At 40.5% G+C, this 22889-nt stretch overlaps 1 protein-coding gene and 1 non-coding gene across 2 annotated transcripts in view; one reads left to right on the forward strand and one right to left on the reverse strand.

Moving 5' to 3' along the window:
* The window catches only part of MED27 (mediator complex subunit 27), a 202054-nt gene that overhangs the window by 50349 nt on the left and 128816 nt on the right, over positions 1-22889 (reverse strand). Inside the window, exon 4 of the mRNA XM_012744084.2 lies at positions 14666-14759. Coding sequence (XP_012599538.1) covers positions 14666-14759 — 94 coding nt within the window. The remainder of the gene's footprint in view (positions 1-14665; positions 14760-22889) is intronic.
* Positions 9824-9907, forward strand: LOC142874715 (small nucleolar RNA Z195/SNORD33/SNORD32 family). The gene has a single exon (XR_012922354.1). It is a non-coding gene; the product is annotated as a small nucleolar RNA Z195/SNORD33/SNORD32 family (small nucleolar RNA).

The raw sequence follows: 22889 nt of genomic DNA on the forward strand, positions 1-22889 counted from the left end.
TGATTGCAGTGGGTGTTGAAAGAAATGGCTCCATTTGGTAAAATACAAACTCTGAGACGAGTTGCAAGAGATCCAAAGAGTCCACTGATCAATACTGTTGTTCTTCTAATAACAAGTCCAATAGCAATAATTTATATTGTCTCTTTGTCCTACAGAAATCGTGAAGTCCCAAGAGAACCCTTCTCCTTTGTGAAGTTCCAGGTGTCTAGTACCAAGAGCTATGCAACGCTATGTACTGAGGTGGAACACGATAGCTATTAATAGGTGACTGGCCAGATCCCAGCACTTCCCTATTAGGATCTTCATAAAGGCTTTGTGCACAGCAGTATGTGATATTGTAAGTATTGTCAAATGGCATTTGAAAGCCAAGCAATCCAGTTAAGATCAATCCATGACCACTTTGTACACAGTACACTCCTTTAATACAGGCATAAAGAGGCTTTGGGAGCATAAAGGAAGGAGGGCTATCTCAGCCTGGGGAAGTAAGGGTAGGCATTTGAAAGATCACATTAGAGTCCAAGCCCAAAGAATGCACAAAGAATGAAAGCAGCAGGTGGAGAAGGTGCCACAGGTAGAGAGAACAGCAAGTACAAAGCACAAAGGGAAATGGGTATGGAGTGTGTGGGGAATCTTGTGGTTCCTAAGGGGGGCTTCTGGAAATGAGGAGGTATTTTTGCTTGTCACAGTGAGGAGAGCCACTGGCATTTAGCAGGTTGGAGCCAGGGATGATAAACCTTTTGTAATACACTAGCTAGTTCCATATAACAAGGAATTGAACCATCCAAAAAGCCAATAGTGCCTCCACTGAGAAACATGAGAGAATACCAAGGAGACCCAGGCAGGGGAGGAGAAGATACGGTTGGAAAAGTAAACTGAGACCAGGTTATAAAGACCATGTAAGCTACCCTAAGGAGGAGGCTTTATCCTGCAAGTAACAAGGAGCCAACAGAGTAGCAGACTGGCATCTTTGGAAGACCACTGTAGCATGGAAGGTGGAGTGGAGGCTAAGTGTCTAGAGCCAAGGAGACCAGGAGACCAGTGAGAAGGCTGGGTTGACAGTTCAGAGGAGAGGAAATCAGGCAGAGGGGCTGATGCATAGGCACGAGGTTGGGTGACAGCACACCAGGAAGAGTATGTGTGCATTGTGGATGGCATGTGGATGCCACCACTGCTAGAGATTACAATTTGGGGTTATCTTTCACATAGTATTTGATCAATAAGCACTTACCACAAGAATGAAGATTAAGTATTAAAACAGAAAAATGTCAAATTGGGAGCCAGGTGACAAGTAGTATGGCCTTCTGAATTAGATAACCTTACAAAAAAGTTAGCGTAGTGGTGGTAATATGCATTTATTCAACCCATTTTTCTGAATTTTGAACACACAGTTTCATCCTGCCTTAAAAAGGCAAATGCCACCTGTTTCCACTAGACATTAGCTCCATATAATATATTCAAAATATTTAAAAAGTAAAATCTAATAAAACTTGCTTGGAGTTGGAACTGCCTCCTTCAGCATTTAAATTCACTATTGTAAATGCTGGCCATTGAAATATACCTGTTAGGGTTGGCGGAATATGTTTTCCAACTTTTTTGGACAAATGCAATTGAAATGTGTTAAAGGAAAGTATGGGCTTTCCAAGTTGTCATTAGAAATCATAAGAGTCTGGTGATTAATGGCATACTAGCATTTTTGGAAAGCGGGACAATCTAGGGTATTAGGTATCACTAAGTTAGACTAGATATTTTTGTGGACTCTTAGGGAAACTCCTAGTCACCCTTAAGTCCTCAACATATAGTCACTGGATAGATATAAATGCACAACTGCCTCTGGGAATGACTGTGCTGCACTAACAACTAATGAAACAAAATATCCCTAGTAAGTAGTATTTGTTAAAAAAAAAAAGAAAGAAAAGAAAAAAAGAGAAAGAAGTATAAATTATTCCCTGAAATTAGTTCTAAGAAAAAAAAACATTTTTCCCTAAATTTGACTTGTATGGTTTTGTTAGAAAATAAAAACTATGTAACTCAAAATGCTTTCTTTATGCCTTAGCTGCCAGAACATTAAAAAACAGATTTAATGCCCAAGCATTTTTTTCAAGCTGCTCCACTCTGGTGCCTGAAAGCATCAATTCCTTCTGCTTCCTTTACGTGGCCGTTATCTGTATAAGCAGTGTCTCTCACACTGTGCTCTAACCTGTGTGCTACCAGAAAGTCACGTGGAAATGAAGTATACATGTTCATATATGCTGAATATAAAACAAGAGTCCAGAGAACAGAAGCTGTGTCAGCAGGTAACCAGAAAGCCTAAAGAGAAAGGACTCCAAGCTCTAGGTAAGGTCTGAGACCAGTGTTGTTAACCTTCGGGAATTAACCGTCCTTTCCAATGAAAGCCACAGACCCTCTCTCTCAGAAAAAGACACATAAGGACACGCACACATGGAAAACTGTGGGCTTCAGAGAGATTTCTATTATCTTCCAGGAGTTCATGGATCCAAGGTTAAGAGCCCTGAGATTAGGACAATAGAAATTTTAAAAGATTAGATAGGAATTAGATAGGGAACTCCCCCAAAATGACATTTATATATTTTAACAGAACACCATTATCCACACAGAATTTGAAATCACTGGCCTTCAAAACATAAAGCGAAGTATGGCACTGGTCTACATATTTAGACAGAAGCACTAAGCACATTTCGCCTAAGAAATCTCAGAACTGTGTGTGTCCAGAAAAATTCCTGAGGCCATGACCCACGTCCTGCGTCCCTGGTACAGGCTTCCCATCCTTGGTGTGCTTGGTCCCGAGTTTACCCCTGGCAATAGAGAAGTTGGCTACTCCAAGGGTGATGAGGCCAGCAGGTAGCACCCTGAGCAGGTAGAAACAGCGTGCTGCAAGGCTAGAGAAGAGCTAAACATCTGGGCAGCTAAAGGGATGAAAATTTGAGCTCTTGAGTTAGAGTCTGAATTGTCACTCTGTCATTTAGTACTGTGATTTCTTCAAGCCTCAGTTTTTCCACTTGGAAAATGGAGATAATGCCACGTACTTGCTGGGGTCTGGAGTAGGACTGAGTGAGATGGTGCATATAGAGAACTGAGCATGGTGCCCGGCAAAGAAAATGCTCATACTAAACACAGACACTCACTGAACAAATCTCTAGCATCTCACCAGTATTTATGTACCCAATGAATTTTATGCTTGCAAGTTTCTCCTTTATAAATTTTAATTCTAAGAATAATGCATAATTCTAATAAGAGATCAAATAATACTTTAAGCAGAAGTAAAAGTGTTTTAAGCATAAAGTAGAAGAACTAACCCCCTGCTACACTCCCCATGAGATAACCACTCCTCTCTAACAGTAGGGTATACAGATATCCCTTCTAGACTGGCTTTTTTGTTTGTTTGTTTGAGACACAGTCTCCCTCTGTCACCCTGGCTAGAGTGCAGTGGCGTCATCACAGCTCACTACAACCTCAAACTCCTAGGCTCAAGCAGTTCTCCTGCCTCAGCCACTCGAATAGCTGGGACTATAGGCCTGTGCCACTATGCCTGGCTGATTTTTTTCTATTTTTAGTAGAAATGGGGTCTTGCTCTTGCTCAGGCTGGTTTTGAACTCCTTAAGCAATCCTCCCATAGTACTAGGATTACAGGCATGAGCCACTGTGCTCAGCTCCTTCTGGACTGTTCATGAAAGCACTTACCAATAGGTATATATCTATTTCCCTCAAAACCAGGATTGTGCAATCTGTATTTTAGGCTCACTTAATAATATATCATTCCCTAATAGCTCATCTCAGTATTTAAAAAAATATATTTTAATTTTGGCTTCTTTATATATATATATGCACGAATATGAAATGATACTTATTCAACAGATAATTAATGAACACCTACTATGTGCCAGGCACTGTTCTAGGGGCTTGGGACACAGCAATGAACAAAATGAAGACCTTTCCCTTGTGGAACTTACAGTCTTCATAGAGGAAACAGACAAAAAGCAACAAGCCTAACAGATAAGGAAATCATATACTATATTAGAAAGTGATAAGTACAATTTAAGAAAAAAAAAAAGGCTGCCAAGGAGAAAAGGAGTGGGGGTAGTTGTACATGGTGGTCAGGGGAGTTCTCACTAGGGAGGGACAGAGGAGTAAACCCTGAAGACTAGAACAAGGGGTGGGGGGTGGGGCAAGCTCAGGGCAAAGCTTTAAGGCGGAGTGGGTCAGGGGTATATGGCTGGAGTCAAAGGGGCAGATGAGGAGCTCCCACAAGGTCATGGGCTCTTCCTATGCACTAAGCACAGGGAAACGGGGAGCCACTATAGGTTCTGAGGAGAGAAGATATGTGACTTGACTTTGTTTTTAAAAGACTCTTTGGCTGCAGGTGGAGAATGGACAAGAAGCAGGGTAGACGCACAGAGGCCAGACAGGAGGCTGTTACGGTGATCTGACAGAGGTAACTGAGCTTTGACCCAGGTGGTGGCAGTGAAGGAGGTGGGAGCATTGGTCAGATCCTGATCACACACATACTTCACCTAATGTGTATTATCTAAATATGCATGCTCACAAGTGATAACCTCTTATTTTGAAATAATTTGAAACAATTTCAGACTTAAGTTCCAATAATAGTACAAAGAATTCCTGCACACCCTTCACCTAGGGGCCCTGTTAGCACTACGCTGCACCTGCCTGTGGCTGTGTGCTCACACTTGCACCCTTGCCACAAGTACACACAGCCCATCATCAAACTTTTCCCCATAAATTTTAGCATCTATTGATGATTCTTTTTTTTTAATAATTTTTTTTTTTTTGAGACAGAGTCTCACTCTGTTGCCCTTGCTAGAGTGCCGTGGCGTCAGCATAGCTCACAGCAACCTCAAATTCCTGGGCTCAAGTGATCCTCCTGCCTCAGCCTCCAGAGTAGCTGGGACTACAGGCATGCGCCACCATGCCCGGCTAATTTTTTCTATATATTTTTAGTTGTCCAGCTAATTTCTTTCTATTTTTAGTAGAGATGGGGTCTCGTTCTTGCTCAGGCTGGTCTCGAACTCCTGAGCTCAAACAAGCCTCCTGCCTCGGCCTCCCAAAGTGCTAGGATTACAGGTGTGAGTCACGGCGCCTGCCCCATTGATGATTCTTGATTCTCATCTGAAGGGACTATTATTATGGTGGTTGCCCCAATTTTCTAATTTCTTCTACATTTAGTATTTCACATTCTACTGTAAGGAATAGCTTTCCCAAAGCTACTGTTATGTTACAGTGATATCGCCCAATTCTTTATTCATTTATTTAAATTAGTAAGGACTCATGGATTATTATTGTACTATGTGAGTTATAATCCATTACTATCATTATTCATTCTGGTGCTCAATGGCTCTGGATTTGGCCAGTGGGAGCCCATTCAAACTGGCTTCTGTGTCCTTTGACACATACCCTTCATTCTTTGGGCACTTCTTTACTTTCTGGCACAGGAAAATGCTCCAGGCTCATTTTGTATTTTCCCAGTTCTGGAATCAGCCACTTCTCCAAGGTGTTCCTGTTAGTGAGAATGATATTTAGAAACTAAGATGTAGATAATAAGATGTGCTCATTGTTCTTGGTACTTCATTGCTTCTAGACCTCAGTGGACAGAACTGGGACACATGTGCAAGTGTGTGTACATGGACACATCTATATCTGTTTCTATATGATAATATGTATACATTAGTACATACTGATACTTCCAACTGCAATTCAATACCAAGGGTTTATTTTAGCACTGTCCTTTCCACATTTATAATTTCCCTCTCCAAAAAGAAGAAACCTGCCTCCCATTATCCACAATTTATTTCCATATTTGCTCAATACTAGAATACACATAAAGTAATTTCAGAATCATTAACCCACATCACTGTGAAAAAAATCAGTCAACCAATTAGAATTTAATATTAGTTCACAATTATTATAGTCCTTAGTCTAAGGGCTTAGGGTCAAAAATGGCATGTTCAAAGGTTACTATGGTCAGTTCTCTACCCCTGTCCCTCCCACAAGGCATGGTCACATTATTCCTCTGAAATACAGTTAGGTTTATTTCCATTTGCATTCTTCTTTTTTTTTTTTTTTAAAAAAAAAAACCTTGTCAATTTTATTTATTTTTTGAGTATATGAAACATTAACATAATTCTAAAAGTCAGAACGACACTAAAAGGTATACTGGGAGTCACCCCTTGCCAGCACACACTGGCCTTCCATCTCCAGTCCCCCAACCTCATCACGGACCCGCCTTTCCCACCTACCCACCACACCCCACCCCCAAAACCAATTTCTCTGCTTCAGGCTCATCTTTCCTGTGTTTTCCTCCACAAATAAATAGCTAATAGATATTTTGTATCTCCTTTCTTATTTAAAAAAAAAAAAAAGGAAGCATATTAAGGATAGTCCTGCATTTTGCTTTTTTCTTTTAACAATTTATTCTGGAAATTACTTCATATGAGTCATAGAGGTCTTTTATGCTCTTATGCTTTTATTTCTGCCATTCATGTATTCATTCAGAAAATACAGAGCACCTGTTTGTCCTCCCTTACTTCCTCTCACCTCATTCTTTTTTAAAGATGCAAAAAAAGTGTATGTCCAATTGTACGGCTGCACCATAATTTATACGGTCACACAGGCATTTATGTTATTTCCAGTACTTTATAAGTACAAACAAGCTGCAATTAGTAAAGGTGCATATGTATTTTCATACTGTTGGAGGAGCATCTTCAGGGTAAATTCCTAGAAGTACCGCTGGGTTAAAAGATAAACACACACATAGTTTTCTTAGACATAGCCAAAGTCCATCAAAACAGCTGTACCAATTTGCATTCCCATTAGCAATGTATGACAGGGTGTTTCCTCACAGACTCACCAACAGAATGTGTTGTTATATTTTTAAATTTTTGCCAATCTGGTAGGTGAGAAATGGTACCTTAGAGCAGTTTTAATTTGCATTTCCCCAATCAAGGGTAAGGTTGCACATCTTTTCATCTGTTTCAGTACCATATATATCATTTGGTGAATTGTCTGTTTCTCTCCCTCATTTTCTACCCCATTTTTGGTCTTTTTCCTTTTATTTTTAAGATTTAAAAAATGATTTTAAGGGACAGGCGTGGCTCATGCCTGTAATCCTAACACTATGGGAGGCCGAGGCAGGAGGACTGCTTAAGGCCAGGAGTTCGAGACCAGTTTGAGTAAGAACGAGTCCCTGTCTCTACAAAAAATAGAAAAAAAATGAGCTGGGCGTGGTAGCACTTGCCTGTAGTCCCAGCTACTTAAGAGGCTCGGGTAGGAGGATTACTTGGAGCCCAGGAGTTTGAGGTTGCAGTGAGCTACAATGATGCCACTGCATTCTAGCCAGGGAGACAGAGCAAGACCTTTCTTGGGGGGGGGGGAGGATTTTAGGGATATTAGCCCTATCTGTAATATATGTTGCAAATATTTTTCCCCATATTTTTGGCTTTTGATTTTCTAATGATGTTTTTGGCTATACAAAAGATTTTTCCTTTTTATGACTGAGGTCCTACTGACTTGAGATGCTGTCTGTATCATATATTAAATTTCCTTATGTACTCGGGTCTATTTCTAGTCCATTTTATCGTACTAGCCTGTCTGTCTACTTATGAGCCAGGATCATTGTTCCAATTATAGAGGCTTCAGAGTATGTTTTAATGACAGGGCTTTACGCTGACAGGGCTAGTTCCCCTGGCAGCTTTTCTTTTTTGGCGTTTCCCTATCCTTTCAGGTATACTTCTTTTTCCACATGAACATAACCTTTTAAAAAACATTTTAGTAATAAGTATATTAAATTAATTCACACTTACTGATATGACTGAAATGTGTGGTCTCAACTTGGTCACATAATTTTATTTATGTATGTTTTCAGTGTTTCTTTTTCTAAAGGATGTTTTCTTTGGTTGCTTTTTATTTAGGTATATATTTTTGTTCTTATCCTTACCCACTAGATGCTAATAGCAACCCTCTCCAAGTTATCACAATTAAAAATGTCTCTAGGCATTGCTGAATGTCCCTTGGAAGACAAAAATCCCACCCAGTTAAGAATCACTGCCCTAAAGCAAGCAATTCCACTCCTAGGTATAGATCCAAGAAATACTCTAGCCCATGGGTACCAAGGAACTCGAATAAGAATGTTCTGAGCAGTACTGTTTATAGTACAAAAATAAAAACCCAGAAACAAAACAAGTGACCATTGATAGAAAAGTAACTAAATTAGAATATATTCAGATAATATTTTATATTATCAAAAAGAAGCGATAGCTAACCCAAAAATTTGAATGAAATTAGTAAAAAAAATTAAGTCCTTGTAGACAATATCTAATGCCTTCAAAATAAATTAAAAAACAGGAAAAATTAAGTAATATATTTAGGAATACATGTGTGATAAAGCACCTCTCTCAGGAAAAAAAAAAAAAAAAAAGGAAAGGGTGGCTTACAAAGTGCTAGTAATCCTAGCACTTTGGGAGGCCAAGGTGGGAGAGTCTGAACAACATAGCCAGACACCATCTCCACGAAAAATAGAAAAATTAGCTGAGCATGGCAGCATGGGCTTGCTGTCCCTGCTGCTTGGGACGCTGAGTCAGAAGGATGGTAGTGAGCTCTAGCCTGGGTGACAGAGACCAAGTCTGTCTGGCAGGGCAAGGAAAGAGAATGACAAAGGGAGGGATAATAGTTCCCTGTGGGGAGGACGGGAGAGGGGATAGGCACAGGTTGTAGATAATGTACCAGCTCTTAGGCTGAATTACCGGTAAGGTCATCAATGTTCACTATATTAATAAATACATAAATAAAATATGAAAGAGTCATGCCTGGATCAGTGATGACAGAATGTCACCAATCAAGGATTACTATTTACCCCAATCTGTATATCTGAAATTAAAATTACAAAAATCTTCACAAAACACGGAGCCCTACCCTCTGCCCATGAGGCCCAGAGTCTGGCCCATACCTGCTTGGGTGGTAGTGTCTCATCCCTATGCTCCAGCCATCCTGGCCTCCTTGGTTTTCCCTGAACATGCATGCTGCTCTATATGGTGAGACTCCTCCCTACCTGCAGTGACATCTCCTGGACCCTGGCCTGCAGATGGCCCCCACCGTGCTTCATTTCATGCAGGTCTTGCCTCCCAAAGGGCTGTCCTGGCCCCGCTCTGCCACTCTGCTGCCCTGTACCCTGCTTCCGCCTCCTTAGCCTCATCACCATCTGACATCACATTATGCAACAATTTGCTGGTCTCTTCTCCGTTTTCCACATTACATGCAGGCTCTGTGAGTGCAGGCACTTCATGTGGTCCATGCTGAATGGTGCTCTGAACTAGGCCCTTCTCTCTGGGTGCTCAGTGCAAATATGAATGCTTTAGCAGCCTATGTAATAAACCAGTTTGACATCAGAGCTGGGATTTACCAAAAAGGTCAGCCTTCATTGGAACTCCAAGGACACAGTGGGTTCAACATGCTTCGCAAAATGTGCTCCACAGATTACCTGAGCCTCAGTTGAGGCACCTGTGTTATGCAGTAGCAAAAAAGGTAGCACTCTTGGGCTCTACCCCAGAGCCACTAAACTGAAATTTCTGTGCTATCTTCCAGGAATATGCATTTTCCACAAACTACACTGGTGATTCTTAGGCCTACCCAGGTCTGAGAATTACTGATCCAAGTGGAGATATCAAGGCCCAAAATAATTAAGCAGTTTAGTTCTTCAACAGTCTTTCCTGTCTCAAAGAACTTGGGGTAGAGTAAAATGAGATTGTGTCTCTATGTTTGAAAAAAAAAAAAAAGATGTGTCATTCAAAAGTAAGGCATGGTCAGTGATGAGCAACAATCACCATCTTTCGTTTGAGTCTCACGACCATGAGATCAACCCCATGCACCGCTCTGAGACCTACCAAAAAAAAAAAAAAAAAAAAAAACAAAAGTAAGGCATGAATATGTGAAGGAAATTAAAGGTTAGTTAAAACATGGATTTAGAAAGACTGATAAGTTTTATCTTTTCTAAATCAAATAACTTCTGAATAAGAATTTATAAAACATCGAGGTATATTTCACATATCATGGTTGAGTGTTTTCTTCTATTCTTACATTTTTATACCTAGATTAGTCAAAAATTATAGATTAATATTTTAAATGCTGAGAGAAGCCAGCAGCTTGTTCCAGCCTCTGACTCAGTTAAGCTCTTACAATATTTTGACTGTTTGAAGAAATTAATAATGGGATGTAAGGCGGTAGATTAACTAAAACTAAATATCAACATAGCTAGATTTATTTTTGGATGACTGAGCTCATCTCTTCAAAGAAAGGAAGTAGGACTTATATCATGAGTTATTAACTTATACATCACCAAAACAGCCCCCAAACAGAGCAGAGAGACACAATATATTTAAAGATTAGTAAGAGGCTGAAAGTTTAGATTTCACATTAGCTAGGATTTAGAATGTATAGGCTACAATTGATTACCTAAGGCTCACAAAGACACCAGAAGTTAAGCCCGTAACTGTCCTGTCAGTTTCAGAATCAAATTAGTTACAAGTGCCTTATTCCTTCTCCCCCGAGTAGCTAAAGAGTAGATCTCCATGCCAACCAATATGGACAAACTGACACACATGAAAGTCACAGATGCTTTTATTTCTGCCATTCATGTATTCATTCAGCAAATACAGGGCACCTGTTTGTCTCCCTTCCTTTTTCTCACCCCAGCTCATCTCCTAAGCGAGCACTATCTGTGGATTCACAATTGTAAAGAGGACTCAAGCATGTGCTTCCAGGTCATACAGTCCCAGGACAGAAGGTGACAGCTCCTAAGTTTCTGATGCATCCTGAAGCCCTGGTGCTACCAGGCCAACAACAAAAAGCTTGGTTTGGCTTTAGATGAGCCAAACTGGCTTCAACTACCTAAACTAGAAGCCTCAAAAAATATCAATCTAGTAGTCCCCCTCTCCTTTCTCCCCTTTTTTACTGTGAAGGAACTGCTGAGGGACTGGGGCTCCCAACTACAGATCACTGTACAACTCTACTGCTTCTTGGCAGTGATTGCTTGCTGACAACTGGAATACCAAAACCTGCCTTTTGTCCACGAATTGCCTTGGAATCCAATGACTTTATGCTGTTTTCCCATGCATATGTACAAATAATCCAAAAACCCCTCTATACCAAAAGCAGAAGAGATTTAGAACGGCAACAAAATTTCTGGACTGCGGAACCAAAGCCATTTAATAGGAGTCACTTGTGGGACCCCCTGCACACTGTGTGGGCACTACACAATTGTTTCATAACTCAGGTGACTCTGAGGAAAAAGCCGTCTACTGCTGCTGATCCCAACACTCCCGTCCTCCCTCAGACAGGGGCTTGCACTGGCTCCATGGCTTGAGCTGAGGCTTAAAAATTCATCCTGATGTATGTGTGAGAATGCTCAGACCAACATTATTTAAAAAGCACAACAGGAAACAACCCCAGCACAAGTTGATAAGAGAAAAAATAAAGTGTGGATAGGCACAGAAGGGAGAATAGATGACAACAAAGATGATCAAACTGAGCCCATGGGTTTATCTATGCTTTATAATTTACATAGATAGTACATATATTCTTTTGTATATATCAAATTACATAGAAAAAAATTATCAGCCTGGTGCCTGGCAATCCAAATCTTACTTGCCACTGGCACAAGCCATCCCTCAGAGGCAGGAGGACAACATCCTAGTGGCTGGGGGCTAATGGGGTAGGTGCCCAGCTGCACAAGCCAGAAGAGCAACCGCCTCAGGTTTCTATTTGTCAAATGAACACGGTTGGTGCTCCCTATTTCAAAAGCCATGGTGAGGATCAAATGAGATGAGCACTGTGTAAGCACTGTGTAAGTGCACGAGGCTCTGTGCACTCAGAGTCACTGTACCATGCAGATTGGTGCTTCCTCTGGGGAATTACTTCCCCTCCACTTCCGTGGGGCTCCAAAGGCCTGACTTTTCCCTAAACCAGAGGGCTAGATTCGACCTCAGGCTAGGCCAGAAGGAGTATTCCTCCCAGGTTGTGTGATACGTGATGGAAGGCAGTTGACATGGAATCACTTGGGCCACAGAGTCCCAAAAGGACATTGTCCTGATGTTGCTCCTGACATGCCTGGAGCTACCCTTCTTTTTAAAGAGATAGGGTCTGTTTATGTTGCGCAGGCTGGGTCTTGAACTCCTGGCCCCAAGTGATCCTCCTGTTTTAGCCTCCCAAAGTGTTGGGATTATAGGCGTGAGCCATGGGCACCCTGGCCTGCCAGCCTGATTTTTGTTCCTCCTGGCAGGTCAGCTCAATCTCTGAGTCTGTGAGCACTCAGTGTCATCAAATAGCAAAACCAAAACAACCCCCTTCCTTAAATTAATCAAAGCTGGCTTCTGTTGACTACATTCAAGAAGCCTAGCTGGTTTGGGAGGAAATGCCATTTTACTTAAAAAGCACAGACACTTCACTCTGCATAATTCCCTGGAGGAAAAAAAAAAAAAGAAAAGAAAAGTACAGGCACAGTTCAGTTTTGGCCAACAGAGATAAAAAGAGATGTTAGCAGAGACTGTTCAAGTGTGTCCTGCTTCAATAGCCTCCTAACTGGTCTTTTCCCCTGTGACAAGTGAGTGATGATTCTCATTCGTCTCCCAAATCCTTCCAGAATATACTGCATTCCAGACTAAAACAATTTATTCCAGATTAATCACTTTCGACTCTTGCCTACAGTCTAGGCCACAAACCTTTTCCACAGAAGTCTAGGGAACAGGTGACTAGCAAAGGTAGGGGAGGTGGCAGCTGTTATTGGTCCTGCTCCCCCTTGCAGGTGAGAATTCTCTTTAACATCAGAGAAGATGAGTATGGTGGCAGCAAATGGCCTAGAGGCTTGCCATCTAATAAAATATCATCTTTTAAAAGTAAAAGCCAAATAACATAATTATGTTAAAAGTACAATTTACCCTCCCCCCCCGCAATCTGATTCTGAATCAGATCAGCCACTACTATTCCTACAAATAAGTACCTCCTTCTGTGAGTTCCTGTGCCACTACAGAAAGGTAACAACTAGCCACCAAGATGCATGTATACCTGAATTAGCCACTTAGAGGGTAGGGTAGGGATTTAAAAATATGGTGTGTGTAAAATGGGATTCTTGCCTTGAACTGAGCCCCTAAACTCTCTTATCAGTCGACTAGGACAGAAGCACCATGAGAAAGCAGATGACTCTGACAAGTCATTGTGAAATAAAAGCCTGCTTTGTAGGTGGAAGTCACTCTATTATCTTAAGCTGGTTTGCCTAGAATCCTGTTCACTCCACTCATTCCCTTCAATGCCAAATTCCTACCTTCATCAGGAAATGGAAGCTCAATGACCCAGAAACAATTTGAACAAACCTATTGCACTGAGGACGCTTTTATTTTTATCTTCATTAACTCTTTGGTCCCTGTCAAGTATGCTCAAAACAGGATTTATGTTTTGCTACTGGGTCTGGAGGATCTTAAAAATCTAGACAATTCATACATTTAACTGAGGCATAAAATAATTCATGTTTTGGAAATATATTTTATGTGAAGAAAATTATTTTTCTTTTCTATTAAAAACCACTGTGTTATCTGATACTCTTTAAATTTTAACTAAAAGAATTTTTTTTAAAAAAGTGGCATATTACCAAGATGAACTTCACTAATTTTTCCACCACAAATGAAATATCACACATTTAACAAGCCCACATCTTAAGAGAAAAACACATATGCACTCAGAATAAGCCTGTTCTCTTAAGATGAATGGCTTGAGTGAATAGTAACCCATCCTGGGTGACTGGCTATTTATAAGCTTTTACACAAGCAAAATGTTAAAATATGAGGAGCTCACACTAGGTCCCAAAGCAGCAGCAACTGACTAGATGTGAAAAACACTCAGTCCCAAATCTTACCTTCCAGATACCCATCAAACCATCACTCTTATTCAATAAACTCTGCTTTCTATAAAAGGTGGTGGTTCGTCAAAATCTGTGTTCAGGGAAATGTTCCTCAAGTGCATATTATCCACAGGCCATTAGAAAAGCTTCTTATTGCTGAGGCCTCTATGTCTTTTGAACTAACAATATCTAGGGTTTCTGTCCCATTGTATTTCCAAAACACACCTATCTTTGGTGAAGTCATGCAAATACAAACATTAATTATGAGACTAATTTGTTCAGAGCAAACCAAAATCAGAATCAACAAAATCATAAGTTGTAGGTAAGGAGGCCTCAGAACACTTTCTTCAAATACATAGTAGATTTTGTAAATAATTTCCACAGAACTAGGTTCTGTTTTAAGAGAGTGTTTTCTTTAGCAGGATCCAATAGTTGAGCATCACTATTGCCTCGTGTACATACAAAATGGATTCACCAAAACAATGAGATGTTTGCACCATGAACTGACTTAAGGTGAAATGGTCTTACAGTATCTTTCTTTTCTGGTGAACTCTTACATGAGTCTGTTCAATAGCAAGGTTTTAGGATACAGAATTTTTAACCTACAGAATGCCAGTAAAGAAAATGCATTATTTACCATAGAATTGGGATTTAATCTCCATTCTACAGATTCTACAACACAGGAGTAGAGAGTTAATTTTGAAGTCAATTTTTCTCCCACACATCCCTACAAATAGGTCAAGTAGATCTTACCAGGAGCATTGCTGATGTTCCATTGGGTCTGGATAAGTGGATGGACATTTCAGGAAACATCCTGTCAATGCGGCTGATCACATCATCAACATATCTAAGTGGGGGAAAAATACACATGTATGAACTACAGCCTCAATCAAAGAACTAAAAATTTGCAGTATACTAAAGACTTCACAATTAAGTTTTTATCATTATAATACATTTTTAAGAGGGCATATAGGATTATAAGGCTTTCTACAAAAAAACAGTATTCCCCTGTTCCTCCTCTTGGCCTCCTAGAGCCAACATTTTTTGGTGATTTCTTTTGGTATTTACTCCGTATTTCTAAACCATGTGGTTTTTTTTGAGACAGAGTCTCGCTTTGTTGTCACAGCAACCTCAAACTCCTGGGCTCAAGCGATCCTACTGCCTCAGCCTCCCGAGTAGCTGGGACTACAGGCATGTGCCACCATGCCCGGCTAATTTTTTGTATATATATCAGTTTGCCAATTAATTTCTTTCTATTTATAGTAGAGACGGGGTCTTGCTCAGGCTGGTTTTGAACTCCTGACCTTGAGCAATCTGCCCGCCTCGGCCTCCCAGAGAGCTAGGATTATAGGCGTGAGCCACTGCGCCCGGCCTAAACCATGTGTTTTTAATGCCAGCTTTTGACTTCTCATTTCAAGGCATGACCTATTAACTTTCTGCTGTAGGAGGTCAGGATTGAGCCCTGTCACCTTTCTGGCCGGCCACTGGCTGTAACAACACAGCCTCCTCCCTCATCCTTCCAGTCCAGGACTGGCTGCAGGTCCTCACCTCTGGGCTGTCTCATTGACTTCTGTTTGGCTTCTCATTTCAGTCACCTGAATAACCAATTCCCTAGATTAAATTCTTTCTGCTTTAAATACCTGGCATCATTCCTGTTTTCCTGGTTGGACTCTTACTCAAAGGATATTACAATTTTTGCTTAAGTCAGTATTCTGTTTATATTCTAAAATCTCTGCATATATTTTTAATAGCTGAGCCACACAGTGGCCCGTGAATACTTTTACTTATACAGCTTCCTATTTTCTTGGATTTCTGCTTTGCCTTGATTTTCCTTTGATTAATTTTCTATGTACCTATTACAGTTTTATTCCTAAACTCTCTACCTGACTCTAAAACTTCTCTCACTACAAAGTTATCGGGTGAGCTATCAGCTCCATTTTTTCCTTGGAGATATCCCATCAAAAGGGGGTCCTCTGTTCTTCTAGACCAAATGAAATCTATGTCTCTCCAGGTTTAATAATAATTGAGATCATTGACATTAAGCACTTAGCATGGGATCTGGCACATATAAAGGACTCAAAAATTATATGTGCTTTTATTAGTACTTCTACCACATACACCATGTGCCTATTCTGCAAAAATGCTCACTATCAGGATGAATTCTTCTCTGCAGTGGAGGCTCATCATGAAGACATCAGCCCATGCAAAACAGAGCCAGTCTGGCTTAGGTCCTTTGAGAATTAAATCATACAAGTATTTGTGCTCACCATCCAATCACACTGGACATGAAAGAGATGTATAATATAATAGCTGAGATGCAAAACTATCTATTAAAGATTCTGCACTGGATTTCATATCCATTGGATATGACAAATTAAATTACACGTCTATTATGTCCGGGACATATAAAAGGTATACTCTCTTGGGGGAAGAGGAAGATTAGTTCTCTGTTCACAATAAGAAAAGATTTTGGTTTGAATTTCTGGGGCTCATGAGAGACAGCAGACAACATAATGCCATTTGTTAAAAAGTGAACATCGGCCGGGCGCGGTGGCTCACGCCTGTAATCCTAGCACTCTGGGAGGCCGAGGCGGGCGGATTGCTCAAGGTCAGGAGTTCAAAACCAGCCTGAGCGAGACCCCGTCTCTACCATAAAAATAGAAAGAAATTAATTGGCCAACTAATATATATAATATAAAAATCAGCCGGGCATGGTGGCTCGTGCCTGTAGTCCCAGCTACTCGGGAGGCTGAGGCAGCAGGATCGCTTGAGCCCAGGAGTTTGAGGTTGCTGTGAGCTAGGCTGACGCCACGGCACTCACTCTAGCCTAGGCAAGAAAGCGAGACTCTGTCTCAAAAAAAAAAAAAAAAAAAAAAAAAAAAAAAAAAAAAGTGAACATCAACATATCAGCTATGAAAGTCAGAAAGTGATCCTACTGGTCGTCCTCAGAGAATGTTATATAGAGTTTTGAACTTCTGAGTTGAAGAAGGAAGGAGAAAAACTACAGAAGGCCCAGTGGTAAATAATGACGATAGTGAGAAAACATAGCAGAGATGCGTGAGAAGGGTGGAGGTATGATGGTGGTTATTTGCTCCTGGGGATAAGAAGACCCAAGGGAGACTTTCATATATTCTTCAAATACACAAACAGCTTTTATGAACTCAGTACCAAAGAGCATCTTCCATCTCTCAAATGGACCATACCATGAAGATATGGCACCAAACGGCAAACTTGCTCAGAAAGAAAAGGCATTTCTTAAAGGTAAGACCCCATTTTGTTGATTTTTTTTAATGGCTTAGAAAACAATCTTTCCTAGATGGCTAAGAAACGGACTGACCACAAATCATCTCCTGAGATTCATTCTAGATTTACAGCTTCATGACACACAATCTGGGATCTAAGCGTAAATGCTACAAAAGAGGTGAAAAAGTGAAGAAAAGAGGAAATTAACTCATTTTTCATTACTACCTGATGTTTCTGGAAATGGCAGAAGACACATGACAAAAACTTCATGCCAAAAGTTTACACGAGGTCACTGGAAACATGTCTACATTTACATACTTCTTTTCTAAATCTGTATGTGTGGTTTAAACCCAGTTTCTTCTGACTCAGCAGGGAGCAAAAATCCACTGTCCTATGTGACTGGAGGTCACTGCTAAGTATATGCTAATGGGGAGGGGCAGGCAATGTCTTCTGAACTGATCCTCAATCAATAGCCATCATAGTTCTGGACAGGAGGGAGCAAATGAATATGCAGAACTTCAGCACAAAGGTAACATCATAATTTGCTCTCCCTTGTACCTTTCACCTTGAAGTCTTCAAAATCTGTTCTGTAAAACTAGTCTTTTTAGTAGGCTAGGAAAATAAAGGAATGGGTAGGTTAAATGCTGATCCCAGGTCACACAAAAAGCCAGAATCCAAGCTCAGTGTGTAGAATGCTAGAATTCCACGCCAATTACCTGAACTTGATGCTAATTTTAGTAAGGGCTAAAATTCTAAGTGGGCAAACAACAAATGCTCCTTGCCATTTCTGGATTCCCTTATTTATAAGATTTTTTTACTTGTAATGGCAGAAGAAAAATAGTTTCTAGGAAAAATATCTGCAGTTGGCACAGCAAAGTAGAGAGATCTGGGGTGGTTTTTTTGTTGTTGTTTCTTCCCCAGTCCATGACCTCAGATAAAGCTCAGCAAACTCAATTTAAAGATTTTATTAAGCAAGAACAGATTTTAAGAAGACTGTTTTTTATTCACATGCATAACACAAAGGAGATGCAAATTTCTTTTTTACAGGTGACATTATGTATTTGCCAAAAAGAAAAAGTGAGAGAAAGTCAGCTGCATCTTTAGCCGGAAAAAACAATGTCTAAATTCTAGAAGCAAAAATCAAAACACTTCATTTTCAAATAGACCCAATCTTTGAAACACAATCAAACACTAGCGACTTGACAGAAATAAGGAAAGCTTGGAAGCTCAAATTAAAAATCTGGAGACAAAAATGACACTCTCTTTTTGTCAAGGGTGGGGGGGGTTAGTATGGGAGACGGTCTTTGGCAGTACTTCTCAAAACGCTGCCTCCCAACCAGCGAGGACCGCTAGTGTCTGCGTGGAGCTCTGCAGCACTCGCAGCGCCCGCTCTGAGAGCAGGGCTAAGGACAGGTAGGAACAGCGTGCTCTCCTCCTACACTTCCACCATATGCTACACTCTGTTCTGCAGCAGAGTCAAATTACTTTAATTTTTACCTTTGGAATATAGGCAAACAAGCAGTAACACAGCAGTGGTGACTAGTTTACACTTGAGCAGACGCCGCGCGGAAAGACATTAATTTAGTGCCAAATTGAGCAGTGAGTCACAATTTGCACATATCTGTCAACCTGTTAACAGGGTAATAACTTGGAAAGACTGCTGTTCCTATTTACATTACAGAAGCCTTTCGAAAATGGAGAGCTGCTTAGTTCTCCTCCTTGAAGCACTTGGTCGATGAGTTGGCTTAATGGTCCAAGAACTCTGCTAGAAATATAAACTTCTAGAAATTACAGGTTTAAATCAAGGTATGATTCATAACTATAGTATTTTAAAGCAAAAAATTAAGTTGTAAGCAACCAGAGAATCCTGTTTTCCTATCATGCTCCCTAGTTACAGTCAGGCTTCAATGGTTTCCAACCCACTGGTTTTTCCAGTGCAACCCAACTGACTCTTCCTGAAGTTTCTAATGGCTTCCTTAGGACTGAGCCTCAGTCTCAACTACCTCCAAATCTCTACTGCATCAGAAACAATCATACCATTCTCGTATTTCTAATGTGAGTTTCTGGAGCCCTAGAAACCTTATTCTCTTCTGATTTTCTTCAAGTAGCTCAACCTGCTCCTTTAAATGGCCTTAACAGAGAATTAAAGAACCCCAGAACCTCAAAGGTCCTCTCAGCCAATGTTCTGTCAATCTAGAACTTTAACATTATCTCCAACAGGCAGTCTGCATAAATTCTCTGTGACACCACCTCACAAGGCAGCCTCTTGTACTACGGGTTGATGGTCAGGTTGTTTCAGATCCACTTACAGTATCTCTACCCAATTGCCCGACTTCATCTGGCCTTGTGAAATGACATAAATATTTCCTCCAAAACCTAAAGAAGGCTTTCTGCAAATATATAAAAGACTATCAGGTTTCCCAATTTCTTTCATCAGTGGTTTTCAATCTTTCTTACATTGCAGATCCTTTGAGGTACTGAAAATTAAAACATATGGCTGCACATTTTACATACAATTTTCTACAGTTCATAGGACTGTAAAGTCCATTCATGGACAAGTTAAGAATACTTGGTCTATGGCTCACGCCTGTAATCCTAGCACTCTGGGAGGCCAAGGTGGGAGGATCGCTCAAGGTCAGGAGTTCAAAACCAGCCTGAGCAAGAGCAAAACCCTGTCTCTACTAAAAAAATAGAAAGAAATTAATAGGCCAACTAAAATACATAGAAAAAAAATATTAGCCGGGCATGGTGGTGTGTGCCTATAGTCCCAGATACATGGGAGGCTGAGGCAGTAGGATCGCCTGAGCCCAAGAGTTTGAGGTTGCTGTGAGCTAGGTTGATGCCACGGCGCCCTAGGTTGGGCAACAGGGTAAGACTCTTGTCTCAAAAAAAAAAAAAGAATTCTTGGTCTAGACCCGTTCTGCAACCGAAGTCTTTGGTTTTCTTTTTGTTCTTTTCTAAATGATAAATTTTACTTTTCAATAAAGCTATTTCATCTTAGGAAGAAAGTATATACATTTGTTGCACCCTAGAAGTGAACACAACTTAAGTGGTACAAGAGGTACAATGGATATAATACATTGTTATTAACTACAGTCACACATTGTACAATAGATCTTTTAAACTTACTCCTCCTACCTAACTGAAATATTGTATCCTTTGATCAATATTTTTGTACCGCCCCCCCCCAACCCCAAGCCCTTAGTCACCACCATTCTACTCTCTACTACTCAAGTTTTTTAGATTGCATATATTAGTGAGATTGTCAAGTATTCATCTTTCTGTGCCCTGGACTATTTCACTTAACATAATGTCCTCCAGGTTCATCCATGTTGTTGCAAATGACAGGATTTCCTTCTTTTCTAAGGCTGGTTTTCATTGTGTACATATGCCACATCTATTTTCTCTACCCATTCATCCATCTGTGGACACTTAGGTTGACTCCACATCTTGGCTATCATGTATAGTGCTGCAATAAACATGGGAGTGCAGATATCTCTTTGACATACTAATTTCATTTTCTATGGATATATACCGAGTAGTAGGATTGCTGGATCATATGGTAGCTCTATTTTTAATTTTTTGATGAACCTTCATACTATCTTCCATAATGATTGTATTAATTTACATTCACACTAACATCATGCAAAGGTTCCCTTTTCTCCACATTCTTGCCAACACATCTTTTGTGTTTGTTTTTAAATGACTGCTTCTCATTGTTAACTAATCCTTCCAATAAAGCACCTCCTTCCATGACCTTAGAGGTCATCTGATTGTGGGTAACCACCTTTTGTCTTCCAAAGCCACATCACCAACACTTTATAGAAGCTCCTTGCTTGCATAAGGAAAGAGCTCTCTGCTTTCTGCATCACCCTTTAAAGCACAGCTTGGTGGTGCGACTTTACCTAGGAGGGCCAAGGAGATTGTTCAGTCTAGCTGTAGCTACAGTTCAGCCCTATCTGGCCTTCTAATTCCACGTTCCTGAGCAGGCTCACCCTACCTTGGACACTGTACACACTCTGCCTGGAAGATTCTTCTTACAGCTTTTCCCACCCCCATGCCCAGGTCATTCCTTTTCATGCTTCAAGTCTTTGAGTTTCGGCTTAAATGATACTTCCTCAGGGAAGCCTTCCCTGACACTCCCCCCAATCAGTCAGTGTACCCCATTCTACCTCTTATGTTGCTCCTGTCCCATTTGTCATTGAACAATTTTTCAAGTGATTACTTGGTTTAATGTCTACTTCCCCTACAGGATTGCATGGGATCGTAAGACTGTCTTCTTCGATGCTGAATCCCAGGACTTTGCCACAGTGCCTGGCACCCACTGGGCATGCCTTAAACATTTGCTGATTGAGTAGACAGTACATTAAAAGTAAGCCACGTCAACCCAAGTAAGGCCATTATGAAACAACTAAAACGCAAGGTTCTGTTTAGCAGATGAATATTTGAGGTGTTGAAGAGTTCATTCCATTAGCCATCAAAGTCACCAACAACAGCTACCACAAAACAAACCTCAAAGAAAGCAGCAGAGATCCTTTAAAGCCTTGCAGCTTAATATGCATCTACAGAATCCCTGCATCTGTTTTAGTGGAAGCTCAATGCCTCTTAGAAGCAAAAGCCTTCTGAAGAAGTGCACCATTATTGACATGCCAGTTTTAAAATGTTACTTTTAATGAACTAATTAATTCTGCAAAACATTAGTACAAAGATATGTGCTACCAAATTGGGATTACAATACCAAAATGATAACAAAAACAGAATGTGGAAGACATTTCTAAAGATACCGCTTTTGTAAAACATTAATTTTCTACTCTGCACATTCAAATACACTGTAAACTATTTGTTATTAAAACCTTAAAATAATTTACTGGACAGATGGCTTAGTTCTCTGAAGTCTGACCCCTCCTCTAAAGAAAAAAAAACCCAACACAACAAATCTGGCCTCCAGCCAGTGATCCCAGCAATGTTAATGCAATGCTTAGCAGTTCGAGCCGGATTTAAATAGCATTTACACCACACAGTGTGTAAAATACATGCTGTTCATTTTCTCCACCCATATAAAATGTAAAAGTTAGGAATGCATATATTAATAAACCACCTTTTTTGGGAAAGGGTAATGCCCAGTAGATATCAAGAAGGGATTCATTTGCATCATCGGAAAATGATTTAAGATTTCCCTCCACGCTTGTCCACAATGATGTGAATGAGAGGCCTTTGACAGTGAGTGGAAACAGACAGGGGCTTGTTTAATTACTTCATGAGAACGAGACTGACTGAAACTACAGCTATCGATCTTAAGAGGCTGAAGAAAGAGATTGGAAACTTCGGCCAAATTTGCTCATTTCTTGGATTTGTAAAATGTTTGTATTATGGCTGTGAAAGACTTCTGGTTATATGCTCAAGAAAATCAAAAGTACTTTCTAAACTGGACATCAAAAAGCAAGATTCGATGTGATGCTGACAGAAATAAGTGCACTTGCTTAGACGTCTACACCATCTCTCACCACACTCCCTTCCCACTCTGACCCAACTGGCTACCTACCTACTGTGTTGTTCTCTTCCAGTGAGAGGCACTCAAAAACTTCAAAATTTCTTTATTGAAACTCAACACCTCTGCAGGCAGAGCTGGCAAGGTTAGGAAAAGCTGCTTCCTGGGAATGATGGTGGCCAGGCAGCTTAAGTGGGAGGAAGCTTGAGCCAGTTCTCTCCTTAGCACCTCATGAATTTTGATCCA

Source organism: Microcebus murinus, chromosome 12 (assembly GCF_040939455.1).
Source record: "Microcebus murinus isolate Inina chromosome 12, M.murinus_Inina_mat1.0, whole genome shotgun sequence".
Taxonomy (NCBI): domain Eukaryota; kingdom Metazoa; phylum Chordata; class Mammalia; order Primates; family Cheirogaleidae; genus Microcebus; species Microcebus murinus.